At 42.7% G+C, this 25,128-nt stretch overlaps 1 protein-coding gene and 1 long non-coding RNA gene across 2 annotated transcripts in view; one reads left to right on the top strand and one right to left on the bottom strand.

Moving 5' to 3' along the window:
• Positions 1-6,377, bottom strand: LOC131490124 (uncharacterized). The gene is made up of 3 exons (XR_009250955.1): positions 5,595-6,377; positions 690-741; positions 1-314 (listed from the first exon to the last, which is right to left on the bottom strand). It is a non-coding gene; the product is annotated as an uncharacterized LOC131490124 (long non-coding RNA).
• KATNAL2 (katanin catalytic subunit A1 like 2) overlaps positions 5,403-25,128 on the top strand; it is a 68,428-nt gene continuing 48,702 nt past the window's right edge. The window contains exon 1 of the mRNA XM_058692196.1: positions 5,403-5,552. Within this exon, the coding sequence (XP_058548179.1) occupies positions 5,502-5,552 (51 nt within the window). The 5' untranslated portion in view covers positions 5,403-5,501. The remainder of the gene's footprint in view (positions 5,553-25,128) is intronic.

Raw genomic sequence — 25,128 nt, 5'->3', positions numbered from 1 at the left:
GAACTCACAAACCGTGAGATTGTGACCTGAGCTGAAGTCCGATGCTTCACCTACTGAGCCACCCACCCGCCCCGAAAATAAGTTTTTCTAAGAAAAAGGAGAATTTTTCTTTTTCTCTGTAGGTATTAACAGGTTAGGAAGCTAATTGACACCTTAAAAAACTTGGTTCTGAGAGCCTGGAACCGACCATTCGCTCACCTCACACCGTCAAGGTCCCTGGAGTTACCATTGCACCAGAAAGGAAGAGGACGCTGGGCCACCCTCACTTCCCGTTGAGTTGTCTAACGGTGTGTCGGTCAAAGTCCTACATGATGCTGAAGGCCACAACACGAGAGACAAACACCGCTGAGGTGTATTGTGGGAAACTCAGAGGCAGAGGACAATGGGCACTGCCAGATGTCCAATATCACAGTCCCCTACGGAGATGACAAATGGCACAGCTGGAGGCATACACCCGGGATAGCAAGATTGTTCTGATCTTGCCTGACACTCCCAAAAGTGTGCCCATGTTAAAGAGAATGGAAAAGAAAACCAGGCCCAAGGGTCAGCAGTGGAAGAGGTTCATGTGGCCCCAAGAGGAGGAGGGCATGGGATGGGACATGGAAACATCTTCCAGAAGTAAAGATAAAATGACCTGTTGAACAGAGGGGATGGGGGAAATAGCTGGAGGGGATTAAGGGTACACTTACCTTGATGAGCACTGAGTAACGTGTAGGACTGTTGAGTCACTACATTGTACGCCTGAAACTAACAGAACACTCTATGTTAACTATACGGAAATAAAACTTTTTAAAAAAGGGAAAAAATGATCTGTGGAACAGAATTTTGCTCTTATTTTTTTCTTTTAATTTATCTGGGTTGGGGAGGGAAGGTGTGCATGCCTATGTGTACATCCTAGGTTCTAATCTAGGGATGAGTTAACTTCCCAGGGGACATTTGGCATTTGGAAAGGCGTGGAGACATTTTTGGTTGTCATAAATTTTGGGAACCGCTACTGGTGACTAGTGGAGAGAGGCCAGGGGTGCTACTAAGCATCCTAGTCTGCACAGGTCAGTCCCCCACAACAATGATCTTTCCCCAAATGTCAATAGGGGCAAGTTTGAGAAATGCCACCCTAGCGCAACAGATCTAGCTAGCAGAGAACTTCAGTGAGAAAAGTTGAGTTCTTTCCTTTTTTTTCTTTTAAGTAAATTCTATGCCCAACGTGGGGCTTGAACTCACATCCCTAAGATCAAGAGTTGCATGTTCTACCAGCTGAGCCAGCCAAGGCGCCCCTGAGTTCCTTACTCAAAGGGAAAACTTAGGTGTTTGCTTTTTCTTTTTAAGTGGTGGGTTTTTTTTTTTTAAGATGTTTATTTATTTTTTGAGAGAGAAAGGCAGAGAGAGGGAGAGAGGAGAGAGAGAAAAGCCCAAGCAGGCTCCACTCTGTCAGCGTAGAGCCTGATGCGGGGCTCTATCTCACAAACCATGAGACTGTTACCTGAGCTGAAAGCAAGAGTCGACACTTAACTGGCTGAGCCACCCAGGCTCCCCTAAAGTGGTGGCTTTAATGAAAACTAATTTTAAGACATGGTGAGATGAGACTGGGGAGGGACATACATGTCAAGATGAAGAGTTTGGATGATCTGGGACACCACTCTGGGCATAACTCTGTGGTCATGTGATGTCCAAAGACTTCATCTGAGAATCTCCCCTCTCAGTCCTTACAGTCCCTGCCCCATTATTCTTCATCTACACTACTTCCATAGCCTCCCTTCTGACCTCTCAGCTCTTGGCGGTCATCTTTTCTTTTTTTTTTTTTTTTTTTAAATTTTTTTTTCAATGTTTTTTATTTATTTTTGGGACAGAGAGAGACACAGCATGAACGGGGGAGGGGCAGAGAGAGAGGGAGACACAGAATCGGAAACAGGCTCCAGGCTCCGAGCCATCAGCCCAGAGCCTGACGCGGGGCTCGAACTCACGGACCGCGAGATCGTGACCTGGCTGAAGTCGGACGCTTAACCGACTGCGCCACCCAGGCGCCCCTGGCGGTCATCTTTTCAATGTCACCTTAAATTTCTGAAGAGTATCTTCACTGCATATAGAATTCTAAGTTCATGGTATTTTCTTTTTCTTTCAGCACTTTAGAGATGTATTTCTCTAGTCATCTAGATTCCCAGGTTGTTTCCATGTCTTGGCTATTGTAAATAATGCTGCAATGAACTTGAGGGTACAGATATCTCTTCAAGAGGGTGATTGCATTTCTTTTGGATATGTATCCAGAAGTGCAATTGCAAGATCAAATGGTAGTTCTGTTTTTAACTTTTAAAGGAGTCTCCAGGCTGTTTTCCATAGTGGCTGTGCCATTTTATACTGCTACCAGCAGGGCACAAGTGTTCCCTCTTCACATCCTTGCCAGCATTTGTTATCTCCTGGCTTTTCAATAATAGTCATTCTTACAGTCAGGTGTAAGGTGATATCTCATTGTGCTTACGATTTGCATTTCCCTGATGACTAGAGATGTTGAGCATGTTTTCATGTACTCGTTGTTCCTTTGTAGCTCTGCCATTTTTTAAATCGGATTGTTTGGGTTTCTTTTGCTGGTGAGTTGTGTAAGTTTCTTGTATATTTTGGAGACAGACCCCTTATCAGAAAGATGGTTTGCAAATATTTTCTTTTGTTCCATAGGTTGTCTTTTCATTTTGTTGATAGTTTCTTTAGTTGTGAAGCAGCTTTTTAGTTTGATGTAGTCCCACTTGTTGATTTTTGTTTTTGTTGCTTGTGCTTTAGTGTCGTATCCAAAAAAAATCATTGTCAAGATGGATATTAAGGAGCTTTTTCTTACATTTTCTTCTAGGAGTTTTACGGTCTCAGGTCTTATGTTTAAGTTTTTAATCAATTTCAAGTTAATTTTTGTAAGTGCTGTAAGATAGGGGTCCAGTCTCATTCTTGTGCATGTGACTATCTAATTTTCCCAACATCTTTTATTGAAGAGACTATCCGTCCCCCCTAGAGCATTCTCAGCTCACTTGTCAAATATGAGTTGATCAAAATGAATTTCTTAATGTGAGTCTTGGTTAGAAACATTTGAAAGCCAGTAGTCATGTGAAGGAGATTCTTTAGAAAAAGTTATGTTAAATTTGGAAATAAGGCAAAACAGAGTATTATGACCTTTCAATGTCACGCTAGAACAATGTTTAAGAGGTTCAACCTCTCTCCAGTAGGACTTTCTGTGATGATGGAAATGTTCTATCCGCGTGCTGCCCAATATATTAGCCTCTAGCTGCATGTGACAACTAATCACTGGAAATGTGGCTAGCGTGGCTGAGGGATTGAATTGATAACCTTATTTAATTTTAATTAAAATTTAAATGTCAATGGCCAAAACTAGAGGAATGTATCTGTGTCTCTTAGAAAAAATTCCAAAGGCTGTGGTTGTATTGCCCTGTAGAACATTAACCAGTTTTGTATCTCACCTAGCAATCTTATGCTAACTTTGTTTTCTTTAAGTGCCTGCAAATACCTGGTACCTCAAAATGCTCTTTAAACCGCCTCTACCATTTAACTGGCTCCCTCAAGGACTTAAGGGGAATCTTTGACATGTGTCCATTCATATTAAAGAGTTACGTTTTTAATTTTATGAAAATCACATCAAAACAATGTAATAAGAGCAGCATGAAAGGTATGTAAAGAAATCAGGAACAATTTTCTCTCTGCCTAAACTCTGCTTGGGGTAACTGTAGTGATAGAAAAAGCTCCACTGAATTGTCCTAGAAGGTGACTTCTCAGCTGAGTCTTAGGAGGCAATATAGGGTTTTATTGGGCAAATGAGGTGGGAGTGATCCTCCAAGTAAAAGAAAATGTTCAGTACTTTATAAATCATGTATGCTGGACAGTGGGGTGGGGTATGCGTGGGTTGGGGTGGGAGTGACAAGTGAGCCTGGACAGGGAGGGTGGCAACATGGTGTAGTGTGGAAAGGCACAGTGCTTTAGTCAGGAGACCTAGTTTTGCATCCTAACGTTATCTTGTTGGATAACTTAGAATTGGCTAATTTGGCTCTTTGAGCCCATTTCCACAACTGTAAATCGGGAGTAGCAATAACTTCTCCATGGGGTGTTAGGATTAAATTAGATAGCCACGTAAATCACATAGTGCATTGTCTGGTACTACAGATGTTTAGTAAATTATAGCTAGTGTTTCTAAGGAGAGTGGTCAACAGTTTCAAATGGTGCTAAATTTAAATAAGATAGAGTGTAAAATAATCTATAATCAGCTTTCCTAATTAGGAAGTTATTGAAGACTCTAGTAAGGACAACTTCAAAGGGGTAGAGGCAGAATGTGTTGAGAAATGAATGGGAGGTAACAAAGTGAAGAGGGTAGCCAGTCCTTTCAAAAAGCTTGAAGTGGGGGCGCCTGGGTGGCTCAGTCGGTTGAGCGACCGACTTGGGCTCAGGTCATGATGTCCCAGCTCCTGAGTTCGAGCCCCACATCAGCTCAGAGCCTGGAGCCTGCTTTGGATACTGTGTCTCCCTCTCTCTCTCCCCCTCCTCAGCTCATTCTCTGTCTCTCTCTGTCTCAAAAATAAATAAACATTCAAAAAGCATGAAGTAGATGGGAGAGAGGTGATTCAACTCAACAATCATAAGATTAGAAGGTGTGTGTGTGTGTGTGTGTGTGTGTGTGTGTGTGTGTGTTTTAGATTGAGGAAATCTGAATATTTTTGTATCTTATGGGCAGAGGATGGAAGAAGAAACCCGAAGATAATGAAGAAGGGATGGTTTAGAATAGGATTAACAGGAAGGGAGACAGAAGGGAAAGATATCGAAGACACAAAGTAGCTAACACAAAGAAGAAAATGAAGCAGAGGAAAATGTCAAGTCCATGTTTATCCACTTGGAGTGAGCTTAGGTCTGGTGTGGAGGGAGTTGGGGGAGGAAGGAAAGGTTGATGCACACTCTGCATCCCAGAAAGCCTCTGACAGCCAAAGTCCACAGCAGATTCTTCCAGTCTAAAAGGACCACTTGGAGGCATCTCAAAGTAAAGCAGGAAGCTCCTTCCAAACCTTTACCTTAAAAGGGAGGGAGAAGGAGGCCTGAAAAAGTTGGATGTTAAAGTGTAGTCTTGGGAACGCAAACATTGGGTCACAAAGAACTCAACAATTGCCGAAATCAAGGACAAGTACTCTGGTACACAAACCTGGTAACTTGCATTTTAGAGACAGAATTAAACCAGCTGAAACAATTTCAAGCCCCGCCTCAAGTCATGTCAATCATCCCCTCTCCATTTCTTGATTGGTCAGTGCAGTGCAAACGCTCTGGCTTAAACGGGCTTATTTTAGCATTGATTGGCATGAGAAAGAATCCAATGGTGCCCAGTGATTGGCTGACCTGTCTAGGCTCCGGCCAATCCTGAAAGGGGCGGGCTGGTTAAGCGTCAGGTTCCCCCGAGCAGCTTTCCTTGGAAGTACTGGTCAGCCCAGTGACTGGCCCTTTTCTCCTTTCTGGCCCTAATACAGTAGCCGATGGAGCTTTCTTACCAGACCCTCAAATTCACGCACCAGGCACGGGAAGCGGTAAGGAAAGCATATACAGAAAAGAAAAAAAAGGAACCGTACCAGGAACTCCTCTCCCCTGTTGCTTCAGGCCAATTCGCGTGTCTCTGGTTGCTATGGCGACAGAGTCCCCAGCCGAGTGGCGCAAGCGCAGTGAGGGACGGTAGGCCCCACTGGTCAACTCCCGGGGCTGGGCTTGAGGTGGTGATGGGGATAGGATGGATCCGGGACAGGGGCGGGTTTGGGAGTGACTACGGGTTTGATGAAAGGGCCGCAGTTTGTGATTGAGGAGACGGTTTGGTATTTATTAAACAGGCTGCCTTGATGGGTGAGCGGGTTTGGGGGAGTGGTCAAAATGAAGAGTGTTGAAAAGCAGGACAGCTCTGACCTGCGAGCTGGGACACTGGGTTCTGGTCCTGATTGGCCACTTACCGAGGCCGAGGGATCTTAGGTATTTAGTTCCTCCCTCGGGCTTGAGTTACCTTATTTGAAAGTAAAGTAAATGGACTATAATCCTTTTCACACGAAGATTACATGAACTTTACAATACGTACGTGGTTTCTGTTGTATCATCTGGTAAAAGGCCAGCAGTACTTTCCACAACAACGCACATGAATTGAGGACATAATGCCAGGCACTGGGGAGAAAACAATGCTTTGGTGGGGAGAGAGGATAAATAAAATTAAGTTAAAAAAAATACTGATGGGGGTGCCTGCGTGGCTCAGTGGGTTAAGCGTGGGACTCTTGATCTCAGCTCACGTCATGATCTCACTGTTGGTGAGATCTAGCCCTGCTTAAGGCTCTGCACTCTTAGCGCCTGGGATTCTCTCTCTCTTCCTCTGTCTCTGCTCCCCCCGCTCCCCACAGCTAGCTCTCTCTCAAAATAAATAAACTTAAAAAAAAAAAAAAAACTTATACCTGGGCCCCACCTCTAGAGATTCTGATTTACTGATTTGGGATGGATTCTGTGCATCGACATTTTTTTTAAGCCCAACAGGTGATTACAGTGTGTAGCCAAGGTTATGAATCTCTGCCCTAGTGTGTCCCACTTTTTAAAAATAATAACAATAAAAAAGATGATGTAACCCTCTGTTTGGCCTCACATTCGCCTCTACCTACCAACCTCCATTCCATTCCAGCTTCTGGAAAAGATTGGTGACGCTTGGTGTTGCTACTGCCTCACGTCTGGATTGTGCTCAAGCCCATTTCAATCCAGCCCAAACTACTCACATCAGAGCCTTTTGTGTTGTCTTTTAATAAAGCGGATTCCTGGATCTCACCAAGATTTACTGAATCAGAAATAGTTTGGGATAGGGTCTTGAAAAGTGCCTTATAAATACACACCCAGGTTTAAAAACCACTGCCCTCCGATTAAGCTTCCCACTTCTGCTCAGGTCCCAGCCTCGCACAGGGTTCTGTGGTGACAGCTCGGAGCTTTGGAGCCTGCCTGGGATTCTGTGTCTCTCTCTCTGCCCCTCCCCTGCTTGTGCTCTGTCTCTCGGTCTCTCAAAAATAAATAACCATTAAACATAAATAAAACCCATTGCCCTAAATAGTCTCATACATTTTCATGATTTCCAATGCCATCTATATGCCCACAACCCCCTACTACCCAAACTGACTCTAGACTGGATTACTTTGCTGGGCCCCAAGCCCACATAGTGTCCTAGAAGATGGAAATACAGAGAGGACAATGAATCAACAGACTACTTGACAAATCTTGTGTCATGTGTCTGCATCTTAATTTGTTCAATATCTGACTTTTTGCCTTCTCTTCTAAAACCTGTACCTTTGTCTACTTGGGAATGTGAAACCAACATCCACCCAATTGCTCAAATCAGAATTCTCGGAGTATCCTTAGCTCCTTCCTCCTAGTCCCTCCCTTCTGTCCTCTACATAAGACAGTAGCAAACCTTTTGTTCCACTTCTACAATAGGTCTTTAATCATCCCTCTCTCCACAGCTGAGAGCCTGACCCAACCACCATGATTTTTTACCTGAATCACTGCAACAACCTCCTAACTATTCTTCCCATTGGTTTTTGCCTCCCTCTAGTCCATTCTTCATCCAGTGATCTTCCTAAAATCGTGTCACTCCCTGGCTGGGGTCCTTTTATTGGCTTTTCATTACCCTTGGGATAAAACCCCCGAAATTTGACATAACCTACAGAGTACTGCAATGATGCGGCCCAACTTCCACATCCAGCCTCTTCCTCACCACTTTCCACTTTGCCTCCCACAGCTCCTTTGATCTGTGGCACGTTCTCTTTGATCTGACATGTCTCTGAACTCCATATACTCTGTACCATACAAGTTAGTATTTAATTGTGATTAATTTGTTCCTATCTGTTTCCTGCCTGTAACGAGGCCTCTCCAACAGAATTCATGTAACCTGAAGGCACACCCAGTTTTATTTTTTCGTTTTATTCCCTAGGTGGTGCTGAGAGACATATTTAGGTATGCCCATTGGTGTCTCGATTTTGCAGGGGGTGCAAGTGCAAGGAGTTGTGATTAGTTGTGTCTGCAGAAGGAATAAGGTGGAGGTGGGTGTGGCGATCTGGTGAACTGGATATAAAAAGGACTGTGTGTCCACAAGGAATTTTGATCATCTACATCATCTACTATATTAGGACTTCCAGAATACATGCTTTTTATCTGGCTGATTTTTATTGTTGTTTCAAATATATATATGTATGTATACATATGTATATATATATTTATAAGTATATATGTTGTTCTGAGGTCTTCGATTTCTCCAAGAAGAAATCCTCTACACTTTCCTACAGGAATGAGGGCAAAATAAGCATGATTGCCATTGTTGTAGGAGTTAAGCAGGGAAAGGCAGCTATGTGGAAGGTGGGGGTTTCTCCTCACTTAATTACTTATTACTTATACTTAATTACTCCTTCCTTAATTACATAATTGGGTACTGGAGCACCGGGGTGGCTCAGTCAACTAAGTGTCCAACTCTTCTTGATCTGGGCTCAGGCCTTGATCTCAGGGTTGTGAGTTCAAGCCCTGCTTTGGGCTCTGCACTGGGCATGAAGCCTACTTTAAAAAAATATATGTAATTGAATACTTAATTACTCTTTCCTTCCCAAAGTTTATCCAGCTGTGTTTCTCCTCAGGATAAATGTCCAATCTTTAGCCAGGGGAGGGGAGGGATTGTCACCTGACTGGGGTGAGGGAGGGAATCTCTTATACTGTGTTCAGCCTGCTCCTCATTACTTCTGTCCTTAGAGGTGCCTGGTGACTCCAGAAGTAGCCAGTGCCATGAGTTCCTGTAATTGTCTAGGGCTCTGTCATACTTCTGTGCTTCTTGTTCACTACTTTCCCTACAGGTGTCGGTTTTCTTTGATTTTGGTTGTCTTTGCTTTTGTCTTTTTTTGCTCTTTTTTTAAAATGTTTATTTGTTTATTTGATGGCGGGGGAGGGCAGAGAGAGAGAGGAGAGGGAGAATCCCAAGCAGGCTCCATGCTGTCAGCACAGAGCCCAACATGGGGCTTGATCTCATGAACCGTGAGATCATGGTCTGAGGCAAAATCTAGTCGGATGCTCAACCGACTGAGTCACCCAGGCGCCCCTCTTTGCTCTCTTAAGTCAGCAGGCATTTATCTATTTGCTTTCCATATGTCAAATTTTTTTATTTTTTATTTTTTAAATAAATTTATTGTCAAATTGACTTCCATACAACACCCAGTGCTCATCCCAACAAGTGCCCTCCTCAATGCCCATCACCCACTTTCCCTCTCCCCCACCCCTATCAACCCTCAGTTTGTTCTCTGTATTTAAGAGTCTCTTATGGTTTGCCTCCCTCCTCTCTGTTTGTAACTTTTTTTTCCCCTTCCCTTCCCCCATGGTCTTCTGTTAAGTTTCTCAAGACCCACCAATGAGTGAAAACATATGGCATCTGTCTTTCTCTGACTTATTTCATTTAGCATAATACCCTCCTGTTCCATCCACGTTGCTGCAAATGGCAGGATTTCATTCTTTCTCATTGCCAAGTAGTATTCCATTGTATATATAAAACACATCTTCTTTATCCATTCATCCATTGATGGACATTTAGGCTCTTTCCATAATTTGGCTATAGTTGAAAGCGCTGCTATAAACATTGGGGTACATGTGCCCCTATGCATCAGCACTCCTGTATCCGTATGTCAATTTTGTGGTCATAACTGCTTGCTGTCACTCTTCTAGGGTCTTTGTCCTTTTCCTTTTCACTCATTTCTGCTCTAATCTTTATTATTTCCCTCCTTCTACTGGCTTTTTGGATTTTGTTCTTCCAGATCCTTTAGATGTAAGGTTAGGTTGTTTATTTGAGATTGCGAGATTTTTCTTGCTTTTGAGGTAGGCCTGTATTGTTATAAACTTCACTCTTAGGACAGCTTTTGCCGCATCTCGCGGATTTTGGACCATTGTGTTTTCATTTTCATTTGTCTCCATGTCTTTTTTTGATTTCTTCTTTGGTTTCTTGGTTGACCCATTCATTGTTTAGTAACATGTTATTTAGCCTCCATGTATTTGTGTTCTTTGCAGATTTTTTCTTGTGATTGATATCTAGTTCCATAGTGTTGTAGTTGGAAAAGATGCATGATGTGATTTCAGTCTTTTTTAATTTACTGAGATTTGTGGCCTACCATGTGATCTATCCTGGAGAATGTTCCATGTGCACTTGAAAAGAATGTGTAATCTGCTGTTTTGGGATGGAATGTTCTGTATTTATCAGGTCCACCTGGTCTAATGTGTGGTTCAGAGCCACTGTTTTCTTGTTCATTTTCTCTCTGGATGATCAATCCATTGATTTAAGTGGGGTGTTAAAGTCCTCTATTATTACTGTGTCACTGTCAATTTCTTCCTTTATGTCTGTTAATAGTTGCTTTATGTATCTGGGTGCTCCCATGGTGGGTGGAGTCTTTGTTCTTGACGGATCATTGTGTTTTTATTTCTTTATCATAGTTTTAATGTGGTTTTGGGAGGAATAAAAGATAAATGGTCTCTAGAGCATTTTTTATTTTACAGATATTTATTGAATACCTACTGAGTACAATGAATCACAGTAGTTGCTTTTGCAGGGGTTCAGAGGAGTGAATATATAAAATCAACTAATATATGATTCATATCTAAAAGATAACTTAGGGTGTCTGGGTGGCACAGTTGGTTAAACATTGGACTCTTGATCTCAGCTTAAGTCATGATCTCACAGTTTGTGAGTCTGAGCCCCACATCAGGCTCTGCACTGATGGTAGAGCTTGCTTGGGATTCTGTCTCTCCTTCTCTCTGCCCCTCCCCTACTCATGCATGCTCTCTCTCTCTCTCTCTCTCTCTCTCTCAAAATAAATAATAAAAATAAACTTTAAAAATTTTTAAAAATAAAGAAAAGATAACTTAATTTTTTTGTTGGTTTCAAGTTAGGCATCTGTCATACATATACTTACGTATTCAAATTTGGTTTTAAATACAGTTATTTCTTTTTTAAATTTTTTTTTTTTTCAACGTTTTTTATTTTTATTTTTGGGACAGAGAGAGACAGAGCATGAACGGGGGAGGGGCAGAGAGAGAGGGAGACACAGAATCGGAAACAGGCTCCAGGCTCCGAGCCATCGGCCCAGAGCCTGACGCGGGGCTCGAACTCACGGACCGCGAGATCGTGACCTGGCTGAAGTCGGACGCTTAACCGACTGCGCCACCCAGGCGCCCCCTAAATACGGTTATTTCTTTGGAAATGGTAGGAGCTGATGGCTGAGCATAAGAGAGTTAGACATTTTTGAATTCATATCCTGGTTTTTACTTATCACTGAGGTAAATACTTAGTAAACACTTAGCGCCCAACATGTATCAAACATGGTACTGAGATATCCATAAATGGGAGTATTGACTGTTGATTACCCTTAGAACCTGACTCTTCTAGGGGCGCCTGGGTGGCGCAGTCGGTTAAGCGTCCGACTTCAGCCAGGTCACGATCTCGCGGTCCGTGAGTTCGAGCCCCGCGTCAGGCTCTGGGCTGATGGCTCGGAGCCTGGAGCCTGTTTCCGATTCTGTGTCTCCCTCTCTCTCTGCCCCTCCCCCGTTCATGCTCTGTCTCTCTCTGTCCCAAAAATAAATAAAAAATGTTGAAAAAAAAAAAAAAAAAAAAAGAACCTGACTCTTCTCTTGGTTTTCATGATACTACTACTTGGTTTTCAGTCTCCTAGCGTTCTACTTTCCTTCTTGGCTTCCTCGATGAGCTTCTCTTTCTCTGCCCCTTAAAGTCTTGTGCTTTAGGATCTGAACTTGCCTTTCTTGGTCAGCCTGCTTCTCAGACTTGATGCCTCCTTGATGCAGTAAGCAGACATCACCACACCTCCTTTTTCCCTGGAAATCATAATTGAATTCTTCCTTGTTGACCCCTTTCTCCCACCCCAGGAGACAATAAGCTCCTTAAGGGCAAGGACTCTGGCAAGTTTCTTTCCTGACAAGCACACTGGTCATGCTTTTTCAGCGCTTCTCAGTCCTTAACATACACACTAAACACTGAGATGTTTTGAAAATGCTGCTTCGATCGAGTAGTTCTGGGTTGGGGTGTATGTCGTGAGCTCTCGTGTAATACTCTTACTGCTGGTGATCTTTGGGTAGCAAAGATCTGGGAATGGAGAATTTGCTCCGATTCCATTTTAAACGTAGTGTTTAATTGAAATAAGACTGTTTCCAATCTGTATGCCCCTGCCACTTTCTTCTTTCCGACTTGAATTTAAAGTCCTCTAAAATGTGCTAAGGGCAAGGCACCTCCAAGGAGCAATTGCTTCAGTGTTTTTAATTTGACCACACGTTCAACACAAATAAACAGTAATTGGTATCAGTGCACAAGAATGCTTTTGGAAAGCCATAATTGATCCATACATTCATGTGTGACACAAAATAATCCTGAAGCAAAGTTAATTTTATTTATTCTCATGTGTCATCATGTGTACTTTTCAAAAGTTGTGACTTTGCGTCTGTGAGCCTTTATATTAAAAATATCTACTCTAAGTGTTAGCTAATTAATGAGGTGGTTGACTAGGTTTGCAAATGAGTGTTGTTAAATGCCTTAGCTTTTATTAATTGCATGGGCCCCTAAAAAAAAAGAAGAGTAATTGAAAATTTAATTACATCAATGTTTTTCTTCAAAGAATTGAGGCGTATTAAACTTTAAATGTTTAAACATTTAAGCCTCTATTGAAATACCAATAGCTATAAACAATGTGCAGTTCTAAATACTAATTAAACAAACTCTAAATCACCATAAAGCTAAGCTGAATTTTAAGTAACTTTTATGTTTTAAGTGCTCTTCTCTGCTCTTACATAAGGAAGATTAACCACTTCACTGCTGACCACTGCTGCAGCCTTGTGGGTATCCTGTAAAATGTGGTGGCTGCCGTGGGACCAAGTTCTTTCTGAACTTGGACCAAGAAAGGGAGACTAATCAGACAACCTGGAACACTTTGCTGATGTCAGATGGCTACTCTTGGACACTTGTTTTTGTGTTTTATTTCTTTTTTTAACCACTAAAAGAGAACATGAGAGTATACAGATATGAATTTGTATATTTGATGTCTTGGGTTAAAAACACCCTTTCCTTTGGAAAAAATAACATTTATCAGGTTTTATTTTTAAATGTAAAAAGTATATATCTCACCATCCAGATAAAGCTTGTAGGCATTAAAACAATTGATATAGCCTTCTGCTTTCCACTGTGATAGCCTTCCTGCTGTACAAAGCTAGAAAACTGGCCTGCAGTTTATTTGTATTATAGATGAATAATCTGTTTTCAGACAGTGAACAATGTGCTCATGAGTAAAGGCCTTCCGCTTGAAAGAAGTAACTGGGTTCTGGCCCACACGGGAGTATCTATGCAGAGCACAGATGAGACAGAAAGGAGTTTGGGGAGAAAGGGGACCAGAGAGGAGGGTCTATGCAAACAAGTTGCTCCATATTTCTGAGTTTGGGGCTGAATACTAAGCTGTGCATCCATCGGGTAAAAATGTACAAAGCTGGGGGGAAACCAATTACCAGGGAACGATAAACTGAACACCTACCTACCGGTGCTCATAGAACCTCCTTATACCATTGAAAGCCATCTTAATGTCAACCAGCCTGAGTGGAGAAATGTTGTGGACCAGCAGAGCACTTAGCTGAGATTCCGGGATTCTGTGCTAAACCAGCCCTAGAGCAAGGCTACTTTAGATATATCTTTCCTAACAAAGCTTAAATACAAGACATGATAAGATCAGACTTACCTGTAAGTAACTGAACCATCTGCCAAAATAAAACTCAACACACTTAAAAGAAGACAATAAAATCCAGATATTCGCAAAGACTGACATCCAATAAAAAACTACTAGCAGTCATAAGAAACAGAAAAATATAATAAAACCAGGACAAGCATCAGTTAACAGAAATGGGTTTAGAAATAGTAGAGAAGACAGCATTAGCAGACAAGGACTTTGGGGACCTCAGGAAAACATAAAGAGGAAAAAACCAGAAGATACAAAAAGAATAAAACACAACTTACAGAGTTGAAAAAGATGGTAATTTTAATCTAAAAGATTCACTGGAAACTATCTAAACCACAGCACATAGAAAAAGTCTGAAGAAAAAAATGGACAAAGCCTCAGTGACCTGAAGGACAATGTCAAGTAGTCTAACATATGTGCAGTTCATAGCCCAGATTGGAGATGAAGATGAGGAAAAAATATGAAGAAACCATGGCCAAAATTTCCCCATAAACCCAAGAAATTCAAAAACTTGCAGGCAGGATACACATTTGTTGACTGTGACAAAGCCATCTGCTACATCATAAGCTGCCCTCGGAGACACCCATGTGGCAAGGAACTGAAGGAAGCTTCCAGCCACTAGCCGACAAGAAACTGAAGCTCAGAGTCCTACAACTCATAAGGGACTGAATTCTGCCAACAGCCATAGGGGCAGAAGGAACACATTTGGGTGACAGAAATGTTCTACGTCTGGGTTGGAGTTTTGATTACAGATGTGCACACATTCATGGGACTGGACACTTGAGATGGATGCATTGTACTATATTTAAAGGATACCTTAATAAAGTTGCTTTCAAAAATGGTATAAAAATGCAGGGGTGCCCAGTGGCTCAATTAGTTGAGCATCTGACTCTTGACTGCAGCTTAGGTCATGATTCCAGAGTTGTGGGATCAAGCCCCACGTCAAGCTCTGCACTGAGTATGGATCCTGTTAAAGATTCTCTCTCTCTCTCTCTCTCTCTCTCTCTCTCTCTCTCTCCCCCTTTACTCCCTCCCCGACTTGCACTCTCTCTATCTCTCTCTCTCAAAAAAATACATAAATAAAGGGGTGCCTGGTTAGTTAAGTGGCCAACTTTGGCTCAGGTCATGATCTCACAGTTTGTGAGTTTGAGCCCCACGTCAGGCTCTGTGCTGGGAGCCTGGAGCCTGCTTCAGATTCTGTGTCTCCCTGTCTCTCTGCTCCTCCCCTGCTTTCGCTCTGTCTCTGTCTCTGTCTCTCAAAACTGAATAAACGTTACAAAATTTTTTTAAAAATTAAAAATGGTATACAAATTCAAACAGTATTTAACCGAAAGGCATATAATGAAAAGTAAATGCCTTCTTCCCTACTCTCTACCCCCCTGCCCACTTCTGGTTTCTCACCCTGTAAGAAACTATCATCTATAGTTTCTTATATATCTATTTAGAAATATATTTACATGTCATACTGCATATATATTTATATCTTTTTCTTTTCACAGAAGAGATTATTTTCTTCATTCTGTATTTCCCCCTTACTTTATTACATACCTTGGAAGTCTTTCCACAAATATTTATGGAGAACCTGAATGAGATACGTTAAGTTCTGGGGATATAGTGGTGAAAAAAAAGACACTTCCTCTACCTTCATGGTGATTATATTTTAGTAGGGAAGGCAGCTAACTGGTAAACATAGGACCCCCAGGAAAGGAATTGCTGAAACATAGACTAGCCATACGTCCAACTTCCGTAGGTAATGCCAGACAACTTCCCACAGTGGTTATATCGGTTTATATTGCCCTTGCAGCGCATGAGAATTCCCATTGGTCCACACCCTTATCAATATGTGGTATTACCAATTATTTTTCCTTTATGTGTCCTTGATTACAAATGAGGTCAAGTACCTTTTGTTTATTAGCTATTTGGAGATGTCATTTTGCAAGGCACCTATTTTTCTTGTCCATTTTTCTATTGGGTTACTTTGTCTTTTTATTTTTTTATTTTTTTATTTTTATTTTTTTTTTTCTGTACTTTGTCTTTTTAATTGATTCTTCCGGGGAATTCCCTATGTATTTGTATATTAATTCTTCCAAATGTTGATATTTTCAACATACCAAAATGTTCTCTTTTATGAACACAAATGCATATTTTAATAAAAGTCACTTTATTTATTTATTAAGTTTATTTATTTCTTTTGAGAAAGAGAGAGAGAGAGTGCTAGCAGGTTAGAGGCAGAGAGAAAAGGAGAGAGAGAGAATTCCAAGCAGGCTCCGCACTGTCAGGGTAGAGCCCAACACGGGGCTGGAACTCACGAACCGCGAGATCATGGCTTGAGCCGAAACCAAGAGCCGGTAGCTTAACTGACTGAGCTACCCAGGCGCTCCATAAAAATCACTTTATTAATCTTTTCTTCTACAGTTAATGTTTTTTTTTGTACCCTTAGAAAATCTTTTCCCTATTCCAAAATCATGAAAATATTCTTTTATATTATCTTCTAAAAATCATATTGTGCTCACATTTAGATCTGTAATCCATGTGAAACTGATTTGTGCGCGCGCGCGCACACACACACACACACACACACACACACACGTCTGTGTATAAGGAAGGAGGTAGGACATACAATTTTTCCAAAAGCATTTACTGAAAAGATGTCCTTTCCAACACTGTTCTTCATCCATGTATATGCAGAATTGTTTCTGGGCCCTCAAGTCTGTTCCACTGGTCTAGTTGTCTATTTCCTGGGCTAATACCACACTGTCTTAATACCTATAGTTTCATAATCTCCATATCTATTAAATCAAATACTTCTACTGGTTTTTTTTAATTAAATGGTTACTATTATCCACAAGACATATTTATATATTTTAGAATCAACTTGTCAAACTCCACAAAGATTGCTGGACTTTGATTGGGATGGAATTGAATCTGAAGATAAATGTGAGGAGAATTGACAATTTAAAAATAATGAGCCTTCTGGTCAATGCCTATCTTTTTTCTGACAACGTTCGCAATTTTTTTTCAGGAGCAATATAGGGTTTTCCGCGTATTTGGTCCATCTTTTGTTAGATACGCTTTTAGTTTCTTGATACTATTGTAAGTGGTCACTGCAAATGGCTTCTTGTTTTTTTAAACTTCATTTTATGTTTATTATTGGTATGTAGAAACGTAATTGATTTTTGTATGTTGATTTTATTTGAGCAACATTGCTAAATTCATTCATTCATTCTAAGAATTGTTTGTGGATTCTTTTGACTTCTTTATTTACACAATCATATTATCCATGAATAAAGACAGAATTAATTCTTTTCAAATTCTTACGCTATTTGGTTTTCTTGCCTAAACTTCCTGGTTTAGACCTCTATTATAATGTTGACTAGAAGTGGGGATAGGAGGCATTATTGTACCTGAGAGGGGAGACACTAGCAATCCAGGAACATCTTAATCCAGTTTCGGGGACTGAGATTTTTCTAAGCCACATAGACAATGGGAAACTGAGCTTGGGCAGCTTAACTTCTCCTTTGTCCTTAGCCCTGAGTCCTAGGACTGAGTCCTCCTTTATATTTTTTACCAGCGTCCCCTATTATGCTGTGTCCTAGATTCCAACTTTTGCACCTATAGCACCTTGAGGCTGTCAAACATACTACTCGGTATCTTAGTATCTTACAGGCAGGCAAATGTACTTGGGAAAAAGTGGCTTAAATGTCTTGGTTATGTCTGTGGATTAATGAATACACGTACATACGCAGGTAGATCTACAGGGTAATAAAATCCTATAAGTGAAGTTGTTATGTCCAAGAGTTTTTATATGTGTATATTTGGCATAGGTGCATCTATAGAATAAAGTTCTTGTGGAACTCAATGAAAACCATCCAAATGAGAGCATTTTTTAACCATCCCCATTGAGCTTGCTGTAGCAAAGGAGTCGGGTACCGTCCCTTGCATGTATTTGGCAAAGAATCAAAGGCAGGCAAGGGAGTGGGAAAGCTTTGCAGTGAAAAAAAGGAAGGCTTCAGGTATTTTCTGATTGGAGGTTGTTGACTTGGGGAAAGCTGGAGGCAGGCTACCCAGAAGCAGGGTACCTTATGTACCTGATTTGGACAGCATATTTGGCTTTCTCTGCTCTGTCCTGATTTGGAAGCTGGGGGCAAAAATTGTGAGGCTGTCAGTTGTTGACCGAATCCTGACCGTTCTGGGCCAATTGCTACAAGAGGCTGTGATTTAGTTTCCTGGACTGCTTGCCGTGGAGGCTGTGGTTCGGTGTTCTGGGTTGGTTGCCGCAGAGGTTGTGGTTTGGCTTCCTGAGCTTATGTGGGTCTGACCATTACCCATTTATATATTCAGTCTCTTATTCTAAAAGTGATGTTTCTGTACCAAAGAATGTATGCTTTCAGCATTTTGCCTATTAACTCCAACAAACGTTGTATCAATTTACACGTCTACTAATAATGCATGATAATTTGTTCTAACACAGCAGGCTGTTCTTTTGAACTTGACTCATCTAATAGGTAAAATTTTGTATCACATTATGTTTTTCATTTGCATTTTTGTAAGATTGAGCATCTCTTCATAAAATTAAGAGTCATTTGTGTTTCCTTTCCAGTGAACCATCTTTTCCTATGTTTTGCTCATTTTTATAGCAAATTGTGGTCTTTTTTTCCCGCTGATTTGTGAGAGCTTATTATATATAAAGGAGGTTGGCCTTTGAATGTTTAAAAAAAAATGTAAATCTTTCCCAGATTGCTGTCTTTTGACCTTGTTTTTGATTTCTAAAATTTTTATGTAGTTAAATTTATCAGTCTTTTTAATTAATGGTTTCTGGGTTTGTGTCCAAGAAAGCCTTATTTACTCTGAGATTAAAAAAAATAATCCCATGCCAAGTAGTTTTATGTATGTATGTATGAACAATCTGAGAATACTACTTATTAAAACAATGTCTTATTGTTTACAGAGGGGCTACTTGCCAAAACTCTAATTGATCTTAAAATCCTCAGTAAAGGGGCACCTAGGTGGCTCAGTCGGTTGAGTGTCTGGCTTCGGCTCAAGTCATGATGTCACAGTTTGTGGGTTCGAGCCCCGCATCGGGCTCTGTGCTGACAGCTCAGAGCCTGGAGCCTGGAGCCTGCTTCGAATTCTGTGTCTCCCTCTCTCTCTGCTCCTCCCCCACTCATGCTCTGTCTCTCTCTCTCTCTCTCCGTCAAAAATAAACAAAAACATTTTTTAAAAAACTTTTTTTTTTTTTTTAAATCCTCAGTAAAACTGAGGCTTCACGTCTTGGGAATTCTGGAGTATTCTCCAAGCGGGGAGGCAGTGGCTGTGGCACATAGGTTCTCAGGTACAACCTTTGCAAACTACAGGAGTGCGAGTCCCGAAGTTTCCGCAAAGCAAGAGCCTCTGGTCTCCCGGGGAAGTGCCATCTCGGAACCCCCGCTGCCCTTGTCTCCCCCACCCCAAATTCCGTGTCCAAGGCAAGTCTCAGCTTATGTGGGGAGAATGTGTTCTTGAAGTCTAACACTGGCTTGGCCGTCATCTGGGCACTTTTCCTGGCGGGTTTCCACGGCCCAGTGGGCACTGCGGGAGCTCGGGCGGTCTCAGGCCGGCTTCTCTGAGAAGAGGTTAAAGCTGTCACTCCGTCACCGCCGCCGAGGGCATGGTGTGGTGCTAGCTTGATCAGCGGCTCCTCCATGCAAACGTCTCCCGGCTCCTTAGAACATCAGTAGGGCGCTGGGCCACCGACTTGAAAAGGACCAGCTTTGCTGGTCAGCCCTAGGGCTTATTGGCCCGTGCAGACCCCACGTTCATTGTCAGCCCCCACAGCCGCCACCCTCGGGCCTCCTGAAGCTGCACGAACACCGCCCACCACGCCTCACGCTCTTCTGGATCTTCTCATTGGTGTCAATGAGTTTTCCATAATTTATCGATTTCTTCAACTAGCACACGACTGTATTTCTGTATGCCATATAGCTGATCGGCATAAAATCTCCAGAACGGGTTCAGGAACGGAATGCGTGGCTCCTCCCACTTCAAAGATCCATGTTGTTTTTAAGTATCCGGATGCACTGGTTGCACCAGGTCATCATTTCGTGGAGCTGGGCACACTTGGGACCACAAAACACCTGCATCTTTGAATTCATTCTGCGTCCAGTAAATCCAGCTTCTTCCTTTTCCTGGGGTGAAGACAGCGCTTCTTGCTTTGGTGGGAAGGAGCACATCAATGCAAAGACACGAGAGGCCGGTAACGGGCCTGTGCCCTGGGTAATGGGAGGTCTGTCAACACTGGTAGTGAGTCAGCAGGGACCTCTTTCAGCCTGGCCCGATGGGCTCCAGACGGCTGTGCCTTCCCTGACTTGTTTTGTTCACCTGAGGTCATTTCTGAACCGAGTCCAAGTTTTCACTAGTGCTTTTAGAGTCATTCTGAAGTCCTTTTTCTCAGAATGCAGTAGCTGAGGTTTTCAGTCTCCCCCCACCCCCACCCCCACCCCAGGGGCGGTCATAGTTGAAGCAGGACTCAAAAGACACAGTGGGTGGCTGCAATTCATCATCCAGATCTGCCTCTTCAACTTCAGGGAGGGAGCCCATGGGCTTTCTATCCAAATTAAAAGTTTTTATTTTCCCTTCCTGAATCCTTGGGTTGTTAGAACCTTCTCTTTCGCCTTGGGCAACAGGCCTCCTGCCCACTTTCCAAGTCTAAGCTGTCTAGACTTTGCTTGTTTTTGTCTGATTTGGTTTTCTCTGAGCCTTGCGCTCTTGCATTTTAAGGCGATGCAGTCTGAAGCAACCACGATGGAGTGAACACTTGTGAAGGCAGTGGCCCTCTTTCCTTCTTTCTGGACAGCCCTACAGAGGGCGTTTCTTCTTTGTGTTGTCTTGGGAGAGAGGCCTTGGGCTTTCCTCCCTGGAGAAGGCCTGGCGTGATTTCTGGCTGAGCAAAGCAGAGGACTTCTCATGTCCTTTGGCACCTACCAGGACTTTGTCCCTTTGGGAAGACTAGTGCCCCTTGCTTTGACTCACAGCCCCTTTCCCTTGGGGCCACCCAGGTGGCATTCTTGGCTGTGTCCCCGTCTGTCCTGAGAGGCACCAGAGTGGCCTGGAGAAGGCCACTGCAGCATGGGCCTCCGACAGGGATCTGTGCTGGTTCCGGACAACTGCTGAGGACCCGCAGACAGTGGACGGGACAGCGTGTAACCAGAAGATTCCTGTTCTCAGGGCTAAATTGGAGCAACGCTGTGGCTCTTCCCATCTCCTCTCACGACTGTGGGACACCGGGTGGGGCCTCTTGAGCTCGGAGGCTTTTCTGTGGTTTTTCTGTCTGTGCTCAGGGCCGTCTGATCGGCCGCCGGAGGCTTTTGCAGGGTTGTGGCTGGTCTCCCTCGGTTCCGGCCTCCTAAGGAGCGGTTCCAGGACGCTTTGGGGAATCCTCTTCTCCAAAGCAGGCTCAGTGTTTGATCCATGGGAGCCAGCCTCTGCCCCTGGGCCACATCCCTGGCCAGGCCGCCGGATTGCTGGTATTTGTGCAGGCGACTGACTGTCCCGCCACCCTGGTCTCGGCGAGCACAGCTACTGAGTGGAGCCAGGCAGAGTCCCTTCAAATCTTGTTGCAGCTTCTTCGGGTCAGGGCCTGTGGCTGGCTCGCCTGCAGCTCCTGCACCACGGGGTGCCCCGACCTCTCCGCCCTTGCTCGGGCAGGGCTCGTGTGCCACCTCTGGCCCCATGCGGACCTGGCCCGGACCAGCGTGCCCTGGAGAGCTGGGCCTGCAGCCTGGGCGTGCCCGGCAGCCCGGCTTCTGGTCCTCGGGGTGCGGAGCCAGCGCAGTGGCCAGCCCAGCCCCGGACCCTGACCCTGGCCTTAGAAAGACCCACCCACGCTGTCTGTGTGGGCTGTGGACCTTTACCCCCAGGAAATTGACTCCTGTAGGGGGTCCCTGGGCCCCCTGCCCGGCTCTGGTCTGGTCCCTAGTGCCCTGCGCCTGCTGTTGACGACCTTTTCTAACCTCAGCTTAACCAACAAAACGGGTAATACTTCCCCCATTTTATGAATGAGAGTACTGAGGTTTAGACAGATCAAATTAACTTGCATGTGGTCACATAACGGAAAGAGGTGAAGCTGGAACCTGAATCAAAGTAGTTTAGGTCCTGGGTGAACACACACCTCTGAGTAGGTGGAGGAATTGAGGCCTAGAGAGAGAAAGGGAATAGTTCAAAGTCATACAGTTTAGCCCCGTGAGGGCGGTAATAGTTCCTACATCTGGCTTGTCCCCAAAGTGGTGTAGGACACAGGCATCGAATACATTCTTGAATGAATGAATGAATAGCCATTGGCTCTGACCACCTGAACATCGGCAGTAAAGCCTGAGTCAGATGAGCCTAAGCCCGACTCCCCCTAATTATCCTTGAGGGCACTTACCCTTACCTTAGAAGGAGTACATTTTATTTACATTTTATTTAGTTTTTATTTATTTTTATTTATTTATTTGAGAGAGAGAGTGCAGGGGACAGGGGCAAAGGGAGAGAGAGAGAGAGAGAGAGAGAGAGAGAACGAACACGTAAGCAGGCTCCATGCTTAGTGCCAAAGCCTGATGTGAGTCTCCATCCCACAACCCTGGGCTCATGACCTGAGCTGATATCAAGAGTCCAACACTTAAGAAACTGAGCCATTGAGGTGCCCCTGCACTTTATTATTACTACTATTACAACTAAAACTAATCACTTAATAGTCTTAACTTAAAATGGCAGCATTGATTATAGCTCCTTTGATTGGATTGGATCCAATTAGATCCTAGTCAGATCTCCAGGAATGCATCTGGCCAGACCCCTTGCCCAAATCAGGGAAGCTCGCTGGTTGCACTTCCTTTATCTTTTTATATTTAAGGTTTTTAATCTCTTGAACAATGCTATGGGTATATGTTTTAAGTATTCAACTTTTCCTTCACTTTCCAGTTGTCTCAACATTATGAATAGTAGTTTATTTGTAGTCTAGATTTTCCCCATCATTTTAGGTTTAAAGATACCCCAAGTCTTAGAATTCATTAGATTTAAGAATTCCTGACAGTTTTTATATTTTCAATATTCTCAGTAGTATCAATTGGCAGTTCTAATGTTGCATGATTACTTCCATAATCATAAATCAAGTGTAAAGACATGATAGGTAATGAAGAGAATAAATAAAATAAAAACACCACATTCCCACAACCCAGAGACACTATGGTGGTGACCAAAGGTGAACCTTAGTGTATATCCACACACCCCTCCAGATCCTTTTCTATGTGTATACAGTTACACACACACACACACACACACACACACACACACACACAGTTTTATCAAAATGAAATCATATAGTAAGTACTGTTCTTTAACCAACTAGTTCTCTAACCAGAGAACTTAGACAGTTCTCTAACTAGTCATGCATTGTATCTGGTTGTCATAGCCCTTAAGTCTCTTTGCATTGCCACAGCCCCCACCCGTACTTTCTCTATTGTTCTCTTCTTTTCTTTTTTATTTTCAACGGCACTGACTTGTTCCAGAAACCACGAGAACCGTTCTGCAGAACATCTCCCCTCCTAGATTTGTCTGATTGCTTCCTGGAGATCTCTATCTCTGAGGCTCGATCCCTGGTGACAGAAAAGTTGGTTCTAAAGGCTTGATGGATTTACATCAAATCCTTTCATTTACCTCATAGGTGATACTGAGAACTTCACATCGCACATGTCAGGGGACTGATATCGCCTTACTGTGCCCGGCAGTCTGATCTCCCCATCGTGCGGCTCTGTTGCAGGCAGAAAGCAGCCTGTGTGAGCATGGGCTTTTGAGAAGAACACAAATATCATAATTCCGCAATCTGGTTCAGTGTTGAATAACAATGGCACCGTGTGGCATGGAAAGTCTTCTGTGTTCCAGTAGACTTTATACTTCTCTGAAATCCCAAATTCCATCACCAGTTCATACTCGGGATTAACAAGTGTCTTTTCTCACGGAACACACTGTTCCTGAGCATAGCTGACCAGTTCTGACTTTGTATTAAATACAATAAATGCCTCCCCTGGATCCGTAGACACTCTTTTGGTAGTTCTAGTGCTTTGTCAAGTTGTACAGTGTTTGAAACTTAGCAAGGTTCCTGGTACAAACAGGAGGTAATCAGGAAACAAACAAAAAACAAATTAGAACCTATGGGTATATATTCAAGCTTTTAAGTGAATATCAGATGCAGGGACTGTAAAATAGAACTATAATAAAAACATTTGAAAGAAGAAATGTGTCCTTTTTAACTGTTTGTTTTTGAGATGGAAAGCTTAATGCAAAATTTGGATCTTATTACAGAAATTGAAACGAGCCCATGCAAATTAATCTCCATTGCACCCGTAAAAAAGAAATTAAAAGCACTAATGTTGCATGTGGTGTATATACAGTAACATTTCCTAAATATCTTCTGGGTCTAAAACTAGGGATGATATTCAATGCTTCCTTTTCCTCAGGCTACAGTATCCTAGGATTCAATTTTGAAACTGATAATGGAGGCATTTTTGTTGCACAATTGCCCACAAAGGAAATGAAGGAAGAAGAAAACAGCCAGATCATTGAAGCAGAGACAAATGAGATACCTCCTGTTCTATGTTCACTTCTGGTCCTCCTTTCTTTGGTAGACAGAAATTAATTGAGCATCTAATTGTGTCCATTTCAGGGGCACACCATCTTTTACAGTTTAAATTGGCCATTTGTTGATGGTCCATTCTTAGTTTTTTCATTCAGAAGACAACTTTCCATGCTAATTTGAATGGCCGGAGTATAAAGATGTTACAGATCTGGTAAACTTTACACTTTTAATTAATAACTTTATAAGACCACATTCTGTATTTCAAGTGATAGCACATCTTAAATATTTAGCATTAGGTATTTAAACAGTATTTTCTTATACCTTTTTTCTGTTCTTACTAAATTCTGAACTACCACCTAACTTGTTTCAAAGAAAAAGTTGAAGTATTATTTCCAGGCCCGGAGCCCCCAAGTACAAGCCGTTTCACAATCTGCATAGTAGGAAAGCTCTCTTTGAAGCAGCTTCGTTACCAAACAGAATTCCGAATCGCTGAACCAAAGGATGCCCCTGAATCCCCATCATCTGCCATAGACATCAGGACTATCTGCCAAACTTTGTGATTCTGGCCAAAACCCCCCGGAAATACTCTCAACTAGTGCTGGGATGGCTACCATTTTCCAGGAATGAAATCAAACCCCTGAACAAGCCTCTCTGATAGGTTATTTATATTCTTTGAAGAATATGGCCAACTTTGCCCAGATCAGCCTAGGGTCCAGAAGTGCCTCCCTCTCAAGCATTAGACTTTTGTCCTCCAGTTCA

Source organism: Neofelis nebulosa, chromosome 11, assembly GCF_028018385.1.
Source record: "Neofelis nebulosa isolate mNeoNeb1 chromosome 11, mNeoNeb1.pri, whole genome shotgun sequence".
Taxonomy (NCBI): domain Eukaryota; kingdom Metazoa; phylum Chordata; class Mammalia; order Carnivora; family Felidae; genus Neofelis; species Neofelis nebulosa.
Note: the sequence above shows the minus strand (reverse complement) of the source record. Positions and strands in the feature narration are given on the sequence as shown.